Here is a 17,082-nt window from a genome sequence, read left to right as displayed (position 1 = left end):
AGAAAAAACCCAAAAATCTTCATCAGGAACATTAAGCAGTTTCAACAGAATTTTTCAAAAGAAAATAAACAAAATTATCAGACCGCTAGAAATGTTCCAGGCACACTACATATTGTCTTGATGTTAAATACGAAACAGAGTGGAGGAAAGGACAGTCTTAATAGATTTTTTCAGACTATTTTCTCCACAAACCTGACAAGGACCAATACACACAATATAAAGAGAAAAAAATGCTAATGAACTGACATTTTTAAAAGAATGAAAAGTATTGTGGTTTTTTTCAGAATGCTTTTATAAAAATTTGAAAATAATTTTAGACATTAAAATTTTACTATTAAGGAAAAATACTTAGAGAAAGATACCTCAAAAGATATGACCTTTTAAGATTTTTTTAATGTTATGAAACTCCCATAGTGACTATTAATCATTTCTATCATTGTTACCATATATTCTTGGTTAATGAGGGGAGATACGATAATGGTCTCCAAATTAATAAAAATATATTAAAGAACAATCAGGGACTAGTTATTCTCATCAATCAATGAGAACAGAGCAAGTGATAATAAGCTCAGAATTCAGTAGAAAATAAGAATAGCCTGTTAATTAAATAGGGCCCTTTGAGAGGTTGCTACTATGAGTAACACTCTAGAAATTGAGTTTTTGTCATGTCTCTACTCTTTGTCCCAAAACAGATGGTCAAATTCTTTAACAGGGTTGTATTCCAACAAGGTACAGCACTGGGTCTGCTATGCTATGGAGAAAGCAGACTGGGTATTTAGACTGAAATTTGAGTATTTAGCCTCAGCTGATTTTATTAAATTGGAGAAATGAAATTATACCCACAAAACATTTCCTCACCAGAAGTGATCCATTACAAAACAGCATATTAACTTCTCCTTTCTGTCACCTCTGTACATTTCCCAGGAAACAGAAACCTGTATGACTTTCATAGGAATGCTGCAGCTGCTACTGCTCCTCCTCTAACAATACCTGAGACAATTTAAAAGCTTCTTTGTCTTGAATATATCTATACAAATTTCATTAGCTAGCAAATGTAGATTTAAGGCAAAAGTAATAGAAATACAGGACTATTGTTTCAGTTTCAGATGCATCAATGCAGTATGAAACCAACAACTGGAAATCAAACCCCATTTGAGCCAATATTTTTTTCTTTTGTGGTCAGATAGAATTTAAATCTCTCTTACCATCAAATACCTCCAGCTCATCAAACTGCTTTTCACTTTGAAACATTTCTACAAAGATGGAGATGTTATATCCTGGCTCAACCTTTATAGTCCAAGAACAGGTCTGAGAGTTGGGATAGGTGCCTGGGTAACCTGGACTGAGGATCACTCCTGATGATTCTGTACGGATTTCATTTGCTGGACATTGTGCTAAAAAGGACACAACAAGGAGAACAACAGGAACAGCTATGAAATAAAGTGTTTCATTTAGTATTATATTATTATTTTTCAGAGATATGCTTCAAGTTCAGTTTCCAAATGAAAACATGTTAAAATCATATTCTAGATAGAAGGAGCAATAAAGTTCCCTTTAGCATAAAGAGAAACAGGACCACTTTTATAAACCTTGTATTTATGAAACAGGATACAAATTATAGTAAAAAATTAATTCCAAAATATGTCACAGCCCAAAGGGTTTACAGTCAAGGGGTTCACATATGCTGAGGGGATCATTCACATAGGTGAGGTAAAAGTCTGGGTAAACTTTTTATTTGGAAACCTAGTAGCTGTCTTCTATTTGAGTTCTTAAAAAAGCACCCACCTTTAAAAATTAAATCTGTCACATGAACATGAAAACATACTGGAGCTTCTAGGCACACCAGATCATTTGAAAATATACATGTTTTGCGTAGACAAAGGGTTTATTTTGGATACAGAATACTCCAAGTTATCCAAGTAAGACCTTCTTAGAAACCTCCTCCCTGTTATTTAAACTCACAACTCATAACATTTTACGAACAGTTTCACCTGGTATTCATACACATTTATGATCTCTGCATATGAAAAGGAGTATACTACACTAAAATGCTGTAAATTTTACACCCTAAATGCCGATTTTGATTAAGAAATTCTTTTGTTGGTCACTGTTTTTCTTTAATGTTTTGTGTCGCATGCAGGACTGATTTTTTCATGTCTGTTTGCTCTTGAAGTCTGATACATTTTGTCCACGATTTCATAATATATGTGCATATTAACAATGTTTTTTTCTGTAAGATTCACAAATATATCTTGACAGAAATGCATTCCTGGAAACTGTCTGGCACAGTACCCAAGTACTTGCATAAATTAAAGGTTATAGAAAAGGTGAAAAACATAACAGAGGAAAAATGATCAGGGGAAAAAATATGGTACAGGGGAAAAAAACCAGACATAACTATCAGAAACAAACATTAAAAACTGGATCATTTCCCTTAGTTGGCCTTTTACAAACTTGGAGATGAAATTTAGGTTCAGTTGTAGCCAAGAAGGATTTTGCTGTAAACTTTTGGAAAACAGTGTCAGGACTTTATCTTTAACCATCCTCTCAGAAAAACTAAGCATACTGGTAGAGAAGGAAATTGTATTTTATAAAAGACGTCCAGTCTTTACCTTCTGTTCCATACACTGGGGATAAATCTGAACCCTCCACCAGAAGCAACAATGCAAACAAAATAGGAATTTAATCAGTTAATTCACATATAAATTAACCGTCACTTTCCTACATAGTGCATAGACCTTTGCTTTTGAGAAGCTGTCTTATTCCTGTCCTTTCTCTAACTTAGACAGTTTTTCAGACTTGCATGTGAAAGGTAAGACAAAGTGTACCTGCCTGAGTTGTACAATGTTCTATTCACTGTCCCAAATTCTTCAGAATATTTTAAATCATGATGCATTAAGTGAGAAAGATATGTTTCAAACTTCATTTACAAACTCTGAGGACTACCAATTTCTTAATGACACCAAAGCTTAGAAAAAAGAAAATAAAAACCAAAATAGTTCTTTTCTTACTGTTCCAAGACTTCCCCAGATCTGACTTATCATTTGAGCCTTCAGCACAAAATTCAGGGTGATTTTTCTTCAGTTGTGATTTTTTTTATACTATAGCATAAATTCTAAATCACTTATCTAATAACCACTCTGATTATTTAGGGATATAAGAAGGGGGGAAAGCATGAAAAAGTAAAAACTAATTATTATTCATTTTTTGTCGTAACATTTTCTTCAGTCTGCTCTAACAGACTGGAGAATATGTAGCATCATGCCAGCAAATGCAGGAAGAAATATTAGATTTTTGAAACCCTCTCTTCCTCTCCTCCCCCTCGTCTTGTTTAGCTAAAAAATTTCTTCAGTCAGAGAGAAAAATGTCAGCCTGTGAAAAGGAGGGTTGTAATACGTGAGAGAATACTGTCAAGCAGGGAGAACGAGGTGTGGGCTGCAATAAAAATGGCAAGCAAATAATTTTTCCTTGGCATGTGTCCCTTTCTGCTATCATTTGGCAGCACTGGCTGTAGTGGAGAGTACCTCTAAGAGTTAAAGCTGTTTTTTATAGAAGACATCCTAAGAGAGGGAAAGCCTACGGGTTAATGGAATATAAAGTAGTAAGAATCCTTTTGATTATTTTAATTCAGGGATTGTCTCTTGAGATAGAAACACATGTAGCCAAATTACACCCATAAATTTCACACAAGCTTCTGTGTGGAATACAGCATTGCACGTATTTAATGACAGTAGCTTCTCTTTCTCATTATCTTAAAATGAAAAAACACACTGTCACACTGTTACTTAGTATCACAGCCCTTTACATGCGTGCTCTTTCAGATAAGTTCCACAGGTATGATTTCCAAAGAGGTGTGTTATAAGTATTTTCTTAAGAACAGGCTGCATGAACTTCTGTTTACTTACTGCAGTGTATGAAGTTTTTGGAATCTGGGATGGAGGATTTTCAAGTAAGAATAAGATTCAAAATTAGGGTTTGAAAAACCCGAGATCAGTTTACAGTGATCCACAGAACACTGTCATAAAGTGTTGAGATATTCTTCACTAACTCAAGAAACTCTTTGCACGTCTATAAAAGAAATGGAGCTAGGGAAGGAAATGCAGCAAAAAGAGAGAGGAAAGTGTTCAATCCAGAGAAGTGAAAATTGGTAGTTTCCTTTGGGAAAACAAAATGTCATAGAATAGAGAGAAAGAATCACACTCAAGAAAGCACAGACACCTTGACTGTGAGCATGTCAGAAACCTCTGAAAATGCTCCAGAGGAGAACTGGCCACTGTAAGGATGGTCTGCAAAAAGAAGACAGGACTAAGCAATTGCAGAGAGATAAAAGATAAGAAAGTCACAGAAATTACTTCTTCTGCCTTTTTCTTTCATCTGCTTTGCTCTTAGATCATCTATTTTTTCTTGCAAAGGACACCAGAGACAAAAAGAGAAGCAGAAAAAAAGGCAAGGAGATATTTTGTTTGCTAGGTTTGAAAAATAACAACAAAAAAATCATTTTTTCAAAAGCAGGTAGAAGTTATCAATAACAGAGAAGGACTGCTGCTACCTTTCTCTTTCCTTGCAGCTGATTCTTAAGAAGAGTCCTGAAACAAATTTATTTACCACAAGGGAAAATGTGCTTTTCACAGATGTTTCCTCATGCCCTTCTCTCATAATTGAGGAAAAGTATGATGTTGCTTTGTAATTAAGAACATTTATTTGGCGGGTGACTATTAAAAATCAACAGCTTAAAGGTCAGAGAATTTCCTTGAAAAAATAATCACATGCACGCAGCATAAGAAACAGATCAGTGCAGGATTGCTGTAGGAATTCCTTCCTCCATATATTCTATTGTATTCACTTAGTGGACTTGAAATTTTACTAACAGAACAATTTCCAAAAAGAAGGAGTACTGTTTATGTGAAAAAAATTGCACCTCTCAAATAAAAATCAGCGCAAATAGTAAAACAAAGGGTGAAAGACGATATAGAATATTCTTCTGTGGTACTGAGACAAAAATAGTGTCTTGTGAGGCTGCCCTCAGCATATTCTTAGGGCAGAAAAGTCAAGTAAAACTGACACTCTTATGTCTAAGCTGTAAATACCTCAGTACATCTCCTGTGCTAGAGCAGAAGTAGCCAAATATCCTTACACAGCAAGCTATTAGCTCTAACTCTTCCTATGGCCAAAATTCACTTCCTATAGCTAAGAGTCATTGGACAAGAGGTCCCTTCCAACCTCAACCACAGGAAACATACCACAGGGACTTATGAGAGGAACAGTTCTGGAGTAGTTCAGGGACATGGGAAGGCAGTTTGGGAGGCTGGCTGCACTTTGGAATTATGTGGCAAATTGGCAATGTTCATCTTGGCAGCCTTTGCTGGCTCTCTGCACCATAATGAATTACTCATCAACTTCTCCCCAGTATAGATTAGCTGCTGATTGTATGGCTTAATCTCTAGGCTGGAAGTTAGACTTGAACATTTTACAAGATTCATATTGTTAAAGACATAAAAATTGAGATACTGAGACAGTGAGACTGCTTTACCTTGCTCTATAAAACAAAAGACCCATCCATTTTCCAATACCACTAATAGCTATTATTTTTCAGTTGAATTTTGTCTTTCCAAGCAACCATTATGCATGATGGAACCCTGCTTTCCTGGAGACGGATGAATACCTGCCTGCTGATGGGAAGTAGGGAATTAATTCCTTGTTTTGCTTTGCTCTCATGTGCAGCTTTTGCTTCGCTTATTAAACTGCCTTTATCTCAGCACACAAATTTTCCCATTTTTACTCTTCTGATTTTCTCCCCCACCCCACCAGCAGGGAGTGAGAGTGGCTGTATGGTGCTTAGTTGACAGCTGGGGTTAAACCACAACATACTGATAACTTAAAATTCAGAACTGGATTTTCAGTACAATTATCTTATTAAAATACACTAATTAAAAAAAAAATCAAGCATCAATAAGTATTGAGTTATCTAATGAGGAAATATACAGAAACACAGAATTTTCTCATTACTTTTGCATATTTTATGATGAGGGTCCTAAAATGAATACTGAATTTTTTCCACCCAAAGCAGGGGCATGGAGTCCCTGTCTCTCAGTCTATGACAGATCCCAGATTATTGTATGCACAAGTTAAGAAGGGGGAGGAGTAAAAACTTTTATTCGGGCATGGGTAATCATATGGACAAATTTCTTACAGATGTCTCAAATATATCTACATCAAGAAACTAATGCAGCTTGTACTATGAATCTTTTATTAATTTTCAAATCATGGAAACAGAGAAACAGGGTAACAAGAAGGAAGGTACACATACACTATTGATAAAGTGTCACAATAATTGCTGTGCTTCTAGTGTTACCTGTTGTGCATATGGATGTTGTTACCTCATGATATGGAAGATACTTCATCTGTAATTACATATTATAGATCAAAGCTAACCCTGATTAATATGTTATGAATATGAGAACTTCTGATCACTTTTTCATGATAGTGTCTCATCAGTAACTTTTTTTCCCCCCAAAAAATTGAGGTACTCCAGGACAAAATTTGACAGATACTTTCTCGATCACTTTTTCAACATTTCAAAATCTTTTTGCTGTCCAACTTTTAACAAAGTAAACCAAACCAAACCAAACCAAAAATAACCAACAGCATCTCTTGAAAAAAAATAATTTGGAGGACTTAGTACAAATCTCCAAGATATACTTGTTTTCCATGAAGATGAGTTAATTTTGTATGAATGAACACCTAAACATAATTCATATTAAATTTTTTAATTCTTTGTTTTAAATACTGTAATTATGAACATAAGATGAATAGTTGAAAGATGTTTAGTGCTTCCATGAATTTAAATTTGCTACATATTATTTCAGAACACATTTTTCATGTGACTTTGTGATGCAATGTCACCATATTTGTGAAAGCAGAGAGAATAATTTCTTATTTTATTTTGAAAGCTTAATTTAAATACATATTTTAAAAGTCTTCAGGGTTAAAAAGCATTCTTTAGTTTGATATGAAACAATGGTAAATATTTTAAATTCATTTTTAGAAATAATTGTTTTCATTAATGGTGTAGTTAAATAGGTAAATTAATTTGTCTATTGATTCTAAACAATTGAATGTCTGTGCAATTTGAAAATGCGTGCACTTCTTAGATATTGAGGAAACAAATGGAAACTTTTCTTTTAAACATTAATGAAAAGACAGTGTCCAAAAATTTGATGCTTAATGTATAGGAAGATAAAAAAGGATGCATACTAATGATATGCAGAACATGCAAGCATGTATTTACCTTCACAATACGGAGAGGATCCTTCAAACTGCAACTGTGCGTTCAGTTTGCAGGTTAATATATCTTGTCCAACAAGGGTAAAACCAGGATGGCACCTGTACTTTGCAAAATCTCCTGAAAAAGTTATTGACAAAAAAGTTAAACTCCAAGAAACCTCTCAAACAGAAGTATACCAAAAACTCAGGTGGGAGATGAAATATATTAATAGTGTAGTTTAATTAGAAAACATGAGAAAGAAAAGGAGATACTCTTTTTTCACCTATTTCAAAGTCATCATCTTCTGTAAACAAATCTGCATGTGGAACTATGGGTGGAGGCTGGCACTTCTTCAGCTGATAAGCTGCAAATTTAAGTGAAATAAAGATTAAATACTGGTCTGTTAAGAATTAATTTACAGAAGATTAATTTCCTATTCACACTTCCTAAATTACCAAAGCTGCACTGAACCTCTTGGTCTCCCAGTTACAACATTTTCCAAATTAAATATCATGACTTTACATATTATCTAAAAAGATATTTTTTTAAAACCAATATAGATAGTATACCATACTGCCTAGACATCCACTGTAGGACTGGATGAAGTTGTGATGTTTATGAGAAGATTTTTGCAGCTACAAGGCTGCTGTTTCATGTGGCTGCCTTTGTATCACGTGATAGGGCTAATGGTTACCTAGACTTAGATTACTTAGAATTTCTGGAAAATCTGTAGTTACCTGTCCCATACCTGGCATGTCATAATCATTCTTAATTTAAGCATTGGAGTTGATATTTCTCAGGATACAGGCATATTTATTCACTTTAAGAAGCAGCAGTAATAGTAATAATAACAACAACAACCACAACAACTTATAAGTTACGCAAAAACCCCAAAACATGCCTTTAAAACAAAATTTCTTCTCTACTTTTCAAATCTGTTTCAATAAATTGTGAGCAATCTCATAAGGAAGGTGACCAGTACAATGACTGACATGTTTCTAAAATAGAGTAGAATGCCTATTACACCTGAAGAAGCCATTTATGGATAAAAAATCCAAACCAGAGATTTAAGGTTGTTATCAGAGTGCACATACTATGGAAAAACTCTCCTCTTCATGGAACTAAATCACATTCAAGAATACAAATTCTCCTAGTAACTTGATAGTCCTATCCACTTGCTGTTTTTGAGAAGTTAAAGAAACACAAAGTATTGGGAATCGGCCTTAACCTTCCATATACACTTCTATACCCCTTCACTATAAACCAATGGTACAAAGATTATTAAAAAAACAAAAACCCAAACATGGAGAGTTTTTCATATGTGGAGACTTTCAGCTTTTTTCATCCACAGAGATCCTCCAAGAAGAAAGAATATATGTTTTCCTGTGTACTTATGTATTTGTATGATGTTTCTGTTATATGTATATACAAACACATACATGTAGTTATTATATATACCTAATAGCACCATTTTTTTCTGGAGAACACCTGAGAAAAAAAAGCTTTGCAACCTGCTTGGACACTTGTAACAGCAAGTATCTAAGAAAAAGATACTGAGCAGATTTCCAGCAATAACATTTCCCAAGAACTTAAAACTGTACTTATATGCATGTCTAGTAAGGCCCTTGAATTCACTGAAATAAGATATTTATCTCCTAGCATGTGGGCTCAAATACTGGGAATCCCTTCATTTTAGTCTCCAAGAAGCCCTGTTTGCATGATTTTCTCAGCAGTGCCCTATGTCACTGCTTGGAATTCAATTAAAAGCATGGACACTGTTCACATTGACCACCCATGGGACATTATGCAAAATAAAGAAACAGAGCAGAGAAAAAGAAGCTGATTCATACTTTTTTCCCTTGCTAGACTAATGCACTACATCGTGTGAGAGAGTACATACCTTGCCTTTTCATCATCTGAAGTCATCAACCCTGAAATACTATGTGCTTTCACGTACCTTCAACTTAAGGCTGGAAAATGCTCTCATTGACCATTCCCTGTTGTCTGCTTCTCAGACACTATCTCGTTATGCAGGAGCTATATGTTCCCTGCACAATGACTAAAGCCAGGTACTTTAGGTTTTGCTTCTCAGATAAGTGCTTTAAGTTACCATGCATCACGCCCTTCTTTTAGAAGACAACCACAGAGGAGAAAAACATTTCAGACTTTGAGTACTTGTTTCATAAAGACTTCCTCATGCAAATCAATACCTTCAGGTACGCTCTTTCTCTGGCATTTTTTCCTGTTCTTGTGGATTAATTCACCCTATCTTTTTGAATTACAGTCCTGAAGGCTAAAAATCTTCCATATAATATACAACATTCGGGTGAATTAGTCAGAATTAGAACTAGAATTATAATTCTGGAATGCCTAATTTGCATGTCCTGTAGCCCCAGCTGTAACTTTGAACAAAGTATTTTGCTGGATATAGTGTTTAAAGCTGTTGTTCAATCCTCCCACAGCATCACATCAACCTTTCAGACCATGAGCCCTAGTATTAGTCAGCTGGTGAAGAATTTTAACACAGAAGGTTAAAAGTAAGTTAATTTATAAATGGGCAAAAATAACTCAAAAAGTAAAAGCTCAATATTAGGTATCTTAACATTAAAGATAGAACGTAGTTTATTCAAAGACACAAATGAAAATTCTTAAGATTTTTCTAATGCATGATTTTAAAGACTGATTTGTACTGCTACTTAAAAAAAAAGTAGCAAACACATGAATCATGGTAAATTTATTTAAGATCATTCAGTACATCACAAAGTTAAGAAATATTTTTAAATTTCATGATTTGATTATGGTAATTAGATGTTAATGATGTAAAGCAAACTGACCATGAAAATTGAGGACAAAGAATCCTCCCGTTGAAAAATCACTGTGAAATTTGAGGAGGACTTGATTGGTGGAACTGTAAGCTGTTTCCAGAGCTGTGTTCCCACTGAAAACTCCCAGCTGAGGTGAATTATGGTCAGGACCATCCCTAGGAATGGAAACATAAAAAAACAGCTGAAGAAATCCTGTACTTGTAATTTAAATTAACGACCTCTTTTCTCTGGAGAGCAAGTTAAATTTTTGTAAAAAATGTTTTTCCTAATAATTCAAAATGAGTTTGTTTTCTTTTTACTTCTAATAACACAGATTAATCTTTCTAACTTCAAAGCCTAATATTTTTTGAGAGATCAGAAGTAATTTGCAATAGCTTTTATGTTTCCATGGGCAAGAAATTTATTGGCTGACTAAAATTTTCTGTCTGTTCCTGCCAAAAATTCTCATGTACACATCAGCTGAAAAAAAAAAAAAAAAAAAAGAAAACTTTTGTAATCTCATCATATTTCTAATACTTTTTGACCAGATCCTACAAGTCCTTACTCAGGACTAACACACAAAGATGTGTGGAAGTTGCAAGTTACTCTTGTTATTCAGATTCATTCCAAAGACACAAAGGTACCTCCTAAGGGGGAAAAAAGAAGGGGGGGAAAAAAAAAAAACTCCAGAAAAAAAAAATATTTGTGTTTCTGAACAGTAGGATAGACAAAAGAGAAATATAATCCAGTAACATCAGGCTACATTCATTTTCAACATCATCATGTAGAACATTCAGGCCTGAAAAGGCAGAATAAATAATAAACTATTTTTTGAGCTCTACAACACTTATTTCTGGTCTTTCAGTATATTACATGTAATGAATCTAAACTGAATAAAAAAGCTTTTGTGATATGCAGTTTAGATGGCTAGAGATTATCTAGAAGCTCTCCAAAAGCTGTTAGCTTTTGACTTTTCACTGTCTTTAAATCAGGGAGATATTTGTTCACCTCAGTTTTATTGTTAAACAGCCAAGAATTAATTAATTTTTGTCTATCTCAAACCTATCAAGATAATCTCTTCATAAAAAGAAAAATCCCCAGTACAGAAAAAGTCTGGTTTAAGATTTAAAAGAATGTATGTCATGTATATAAATTGTACATACAACTTGTATTTTTAAAAATGTAATTTAAATTAATTATTTTTCTCTGGTACAGTTTTTCAGGATTATTCAGTCTTTCAACTTCTACTTTGGTATTAAAAACTATACATGACTATAAGTGGGAAAAAAAAAAAAAGCTTTGATATTAAGATTTGACTTTTCATACAGAAGAGAATGTCATATACAGAATGACTTAAAATTACACCAAACAACCTCCTCCCAGCAAATTCAGGAGCTATCCATTGCTGCTACCTCAGAAAAATAACTCTAAAGAAAGCATGCTGGCAATTCACAGGCAATTGGGAACTGGGAGAAATAAGCTGTAAAATGTTAATTTTAAAATCTTTATTGAAAGAATGTAACAATTCACGAATTCAGCACATACTTCAAAGAAATGTTTAAAAAACTGACAGAATTTTAGGACTTAATTGCTTAGGCAAAAAGAGAAGTCATTGATACAGTTATAGCTTCACCAGTGAAGGCTTTTTTAAAATTATTTAACATGCCAGAGAGGACCACCTATGATGCATTTTAGACTTGGATTTATAGGTAATGCAAATACCAGAGGTAGACAAACCCCATTATGCATCTCTATAAACTGACCAGATTTTCCCTGTATTATATGGACTTTAGTATTGCCGTCTAGAAAAAACTGACCTCAGACAGCAACAGGTACAGGAATAGTGGACTAGCTGGGAGGTGGGAGCAGCTGACTCACATAGGAATAAGTTACATCCTATATTCTCTGCAAACTGTCCTTTTGCCAAACTATCTGTAGCATCTATGAAAGATAAGTCACTTTGCACATTATGTGGGGTAAGGACCAGGGTTAGTCATGATGAGCAAGTATGTAACAACTTCAGCATCATCTACACCTGCCCTTCAGTGCAGCAAATTGTTACGCAAGAATTTAGACAGCTCCAAGACCTCTTCCTCCAGCTGAGGACACAAAGCCAAGATGAGTTTGAGGAGTAAGAAATACACGTTCAGAGAAGGGAAACATACAATATAAAGCTTAAAGACATAGAGGTACGAGGGCTGAAATCCTGGCTTGAGAAACAGAGAGAGTATGTCTATCAGCCGTATTAAGGTACTAAGAAAATTTAACAAAATCTTAATGCCTAAATTAAAGATGTCAAAATGGTTTGCCACAACTAACATATATTGCCTCATATGTTTACAAAACACATAATTCAACATAATGCAGATTATTACCACTTTGACTTATAAATGGCCTCACTTAGAAAACACAGAGCTCAAAGACCTGATTAATAACTGAGTTTGAGTTTCAAAGTACTCTTGGAACAATATCCTTAAAGAGTTCAGACAGTGATATGCAACATCATTTTATTTTGTATAATTGTAGACCTTGGTTTATGCTGTTCTTCAGCACATATGACAACCTAAAGAGCAATACTAAGCAACAGCTGAAGCTTGGGATACTGAGACGATAAATCAATCAGAAAAAAAAATGCATACCAAACTGCAATGTAGTCATTCACAGGTTCAGTCTGGAGTAAGGTAAAGTTGATATAAATCCCATGGCCTGGAGGTACAATAATTAACCAAGTACAATCCTTAGAATTTGGGTATTCATCTGGAAACCCTGGGGAATAAACTGTACCATTCTGAGCGGTTACATTATAGCCACAAGGAGCTGAAAAGAACACAAATGAAAAATTAGTAGGAGAAACATATTTTTTCAAGTAACAAATGGAATATTAAAATGCTCCCAAATACTAACAGTTCCACAGGACAAGACAATCTAGGTCTTAAAGACAGAATTTTCCCTTGGTTAGTTGCTTCTCAGAGACAGAAAGTATTGATAAGAAATAATTTATCCTGATGTCTTTCAGATTTATTTTCCTAAAATCCATCAAAATCTACTGGGAATATTCTTTTATACAGAATTCTTGAAACTAAACTACCACACATTTGTCTTTTGCTTGCATTCAAGATTAAGAAACAAATAAACAGGTAAACAAAGCTTGCATGTTTGCAAGCATGGATATGAGTAGATGTATGGTCATTCATGCAAACTAATGAGTCTTGCTCATTAGTGAGACCTTAATCTCATCTGTGGGCACTCAGTCTAGCTCTGGAACTTTTCTCTTTAGCTCTTACCATATAGCTTATGTTGTTATTGTCAGGGTTCCTATGACTCTCCTTCAGACCCCCTTCATTTCTTTTTCACCTTTCAAGAAGTGATGGAGAAGAAGGAGGTGGTGAAGGAGAAGGAGGTGGTGAAGGAGAAGGAGGTGGTGAAGGAGAAGGAGGAGAGGGAGGAGAGGGAGGAGAAGGAGGAGAAGGAGGAGTAGAGAAAAGGGAAAAAGGAAAAAGAAAAAGGGAAAAAAGAAAAGGGGAAAAGGAAGAAGGACTGAGAAATGCAAAAGGATGTCATATTTCCCATATGGTTTAAAGCTGCTATACCATTGGCATAGAAGGATCACCTGGCTAGTTGACAAGTAGCCCTTTTTGGAGGAATCCTTTTAACAGACACTGGATTTATAGGATAGGTTAAGGTGGCCTTAACCACTTTCTTCATCCATATCAGTACTAGCTAATATGATGCATTTAGCACATCTTCCCATCTTAGAAAGGATCAGCATCTGCTCCTGAACTACAACCCTTTAGTGCCCAACAAAGGAAATGAGCTAAGGAAAATGAAGGGTTGGTTCTATCTGCCTGATTACTGGTTACATGTACATGCCAAGCACAGCTAGCAATGTCTATCATCTGCAATAGTTCTACGATGAAAATGTGACTTGAGCCGATTTTTTACTGTTCCCTAATCACCTACATTTATGCCATAATCAGATTGCCTGGTCTCAGAAATCTAGTCTGTTCTCTCCACAGTACTCCATGTTCACAGCTAAAAGACTGCTTCAATGAGTATGCTTAATACATTGAAATACACTTCCTGACAAGCAGAAAATTCTTTAAATTCTAGTTAAGATACAGGATTTTTCTGATAAAGTTTTATACTTAAACATTTTTTGAGTTTATTATATTTTTGACAGATTTATTAATGTTGTCAAGTTTTGCATACATATTTTTTTTGCCATCATTATTCTCTACTACTCTACAAAAGTGCAGACTGGTTGTACCTCAGTAAAGATAGTCTAATTCCTCTTATATCATTGTTAGCCATGACAGATCAATAAATTGTCTCAGAAATAAGAAGTGTCACAGATAACAAAATTCTAATAGAGTAAGCAATACACACAGCTGATACTGGGCTTTCTCCAAAGACCCTTAAAAATCACAGGAGACAGAAAATTAAACAGAAATAACAGGCTATATTTCACACAAGACAAAAATAGCTTTAGTTTGAATAAACAAATCACTCTAAATGCATGAAGTTACTATATTGCACTTTGAATGACAGGTCTTCTAAAAGTCTTCTAAACTTTCAAATGCTAACAGTAGACCACATGCTGATTTACAAATACATGAACACCATGCTATGTGCTTCCATGCCCATTCATATCTAGTTCCAGATACAACACTGTGCATAGAAGGACAGTAAACATTTTTAAAGATCCACCCAAAGGCGGCTGAACCTAGTTAGTCATTTATTGACAGCTACATATGTTATGTAAAGACAGCTATGCTATATCATTAGGTACATCATCATAACAGGAGTGAAGTCTTAGAGCATGCCTACATAACAAGATTTTACTATGATCTTGTGAGCTAAAAGTAATCTAATTTTCTCCCACATACAGATTAAGCTCTCTAATATATCTCAAATCACCTGCTACACAGTGGGGAATACATTTTAGAATGAAGATGGCTTCCAAAACCATTCATATCTTTTCTCCGTTCAAATAGTTCTCCAGTGCCAGACTACATTTTTGAATATGTCCATTATGCTCATCTCCTCTCCGTTCAACATGCCTATACTACTATTTGGTTGACTACTATTTAACACCTTTGTTATATAAATTTCCACAAACAGTCACGATTTATATATACCAGGCCCTGCTTGGTTGTAACTGTTTGCCTTAGAGAAGTAGGGATGGCTGACTTCAAGTACCATGATCTAGAAAGAAGCAGTGGAAATCTATATGGGAATTAAAATACCTTGAAAAGGCTCATGATTATAGCAAGTGTTACATGGTGCAGAGAAGCTCATATCGTGAAAGTTCATATAAACTCATCTACCTCAAGGACAACAATGTCAGTTACAAACTTGGGGATGTCCATCTTCAGCCCCACCATACAGTAAGTTTATCCATGTCATCCTTTCATCACAGAGCATAAAGCCAGCAAATGGTCTTCTGAATGGGAATAGAACTGTGTAGACCAGAGTCTTGGTTTACTACTTTAAGACAGACAACTGAATGACCTAATGGGTGCTAGACAGCCATACAACCACAGATCTCAGATGGCTTAGGGGGAGAATCTAGAAGAAAAGTCTTGAAGCTCTAGACCACCAGCCTTACAATTAGAGCAAAAATTGCCCATTAAATGTCAGAAAATTTCAAATTTTTAACAATTCAGTATAAAAAAAAGAATATATTTGCAAAATGCTGTTTTGTTGGCCCAGGGCAGGGGTGTTTGAATACATTCTGCTGTTGGCAAGTACCTGCAGTTTAGCTAAACATTACAGACACACTCATTTTCTCTCATATGATCAGATAATCCCTGAGTTTTGTTTTCACAATAACAACACAGATCTTCAGTAAGATTCCGTAGCAGGGCAAGCTTCCAGCCACAACACTATCATTTACCAGCTTTTTAAAGTTATTGTTTTCCCTGTCTGCTGAAGGCCCTGATACTACTCAACAGTGAAAAAACCAAGCCAAACCAAACCAAACCAAACCATAAATCCACAAGTTTTCTTTATAATGAACTAAGTCTACAACTAGCCTGAAGAGATTCTACCAGTTTAGGACTTCTAGCAATTTGACATCTCCCACTGTCTTCCTAGGTTCAAATGTTTATAAAAACCAGCAGTGTCAAGAGTCTAATTGTTCTTATATTACCCCAGGTCCCAGGATTTTTTCCAATTAATTAAATCGGAAAGTCATAGTATACCTTTGGTCTTGTTAGGAAATACTAAAATACAAAAAATTGGTAACAGTACATCAGGTGGCTAAAAATATCAAACTATGACTATACAAAACATAGAAGTGGGGTAATTTTTAATGCCAGCAGACAAACAAAATATGCTACTTCATGTTTTTGAGAGACACCTATGAGAAGCCCAAAATGGTACTGAACATTTCTCTCTTACTACTATGAGTCCAATGAAATCATGGAATACAGAAAAGATATGAACAGGATAAAAACCCCTTAACAACTAAAACATTAGCCATATAGCCCAGTAAATGTAGTGGTGCACTGCTAGTAATAGGCTACAGACTTTGTGTTAAGCTAACAAAACAGGCCACAGACTCTTGTCAGTTTTTTTCTGGACTTCTGGAAGTCCAGAGAGTTGTTTTAACTTGTAATGGCAATTATGTAACAATCAGGTAATTACTTACTACTTCGTTTTAGCTTTGTACAACTGTGTGATGTAACACTATATATAAAAAAATTATGAATAAAAGATAGTAATGACAAAGAGGTGCTCTGTATAGAATGAACTTGTAGCCCTTCTCCCAGACTGAGACCATTGACGTTAAGACTGTACAGGCACTGGAAGAGTGAGTGTACATCAGAGAAAGGAGTAGATATGAGACGTTAGTTTGTATATCATTCTAGCATTACCTGATTTTAAATATTAGTATCACTGTAACTGGACTAATAATATTTCTTTGATTATACTGTTAAGATTTTCTTTGGATTAACATTAAAGCCTTGGCTTTATATCTATGGCATGTTCCATTTGCCCAGACCAATATTT

At 34.8% G+C, this 17,082-nt stretch overlaps 1 protein-coding gene across 1 annotated transcript in view; it reads right to left on the bottom strand.

Annotated features, from left to right (window-relative positions):
* The window catches only part of CSMD1 (CUB and Sushi multiple domains 1), a gene marked incomplete at its 5' end in the record, with an annotated part of 480,927 nt that overhangs the window by 111,956 nt on the left and 351,889 nt on the right, over positions 1–17,082 (bottom strand). Inside the window, 5 exons of the mRNA XM_009646490.1 lie at positions 1,206–1,394; positions 7,289–7,402; positions 7,548–7,628; positions 10,099–10,244; positions 12,708–12,885. Coding sequence (XP_009644785.1) covers positions 1,206–1,394; positions 7,289–7,402; positions 7,548–7,628; positions 10,099–10,244; positions 12,708–12,885 — 708 coding nt within the window. The remainder of the gene's footprint in view (positions 1–1,205; positions 1,395–7,288; positions 7,403–7,547; positions 7,629–10,098; positions 10,245–12,707; positions 12,886–17,082) is intronic.

The sequence above is a fragment of the Egretta garzetta genome, unplaced genomic scaffold (assembly GCF_000687185.1).
Source record: "Egretta garzetta isolate BGI_Z169 unplaced genomic scaffold, ASM68718v1 scaffold601, whole genome shotgun sequence".
Lineage (NCBI taxonomy): Eukaryota > Metazoa > Chordata > Aves > Pelecaniformes > Ardeidae > Egretta > Egretta garzetta.
The sequence above is the reverse complement of the archived record's forward strand: the minus strand, read 5'-3'. Positions and strand labels throughout refer to the sequence as shown.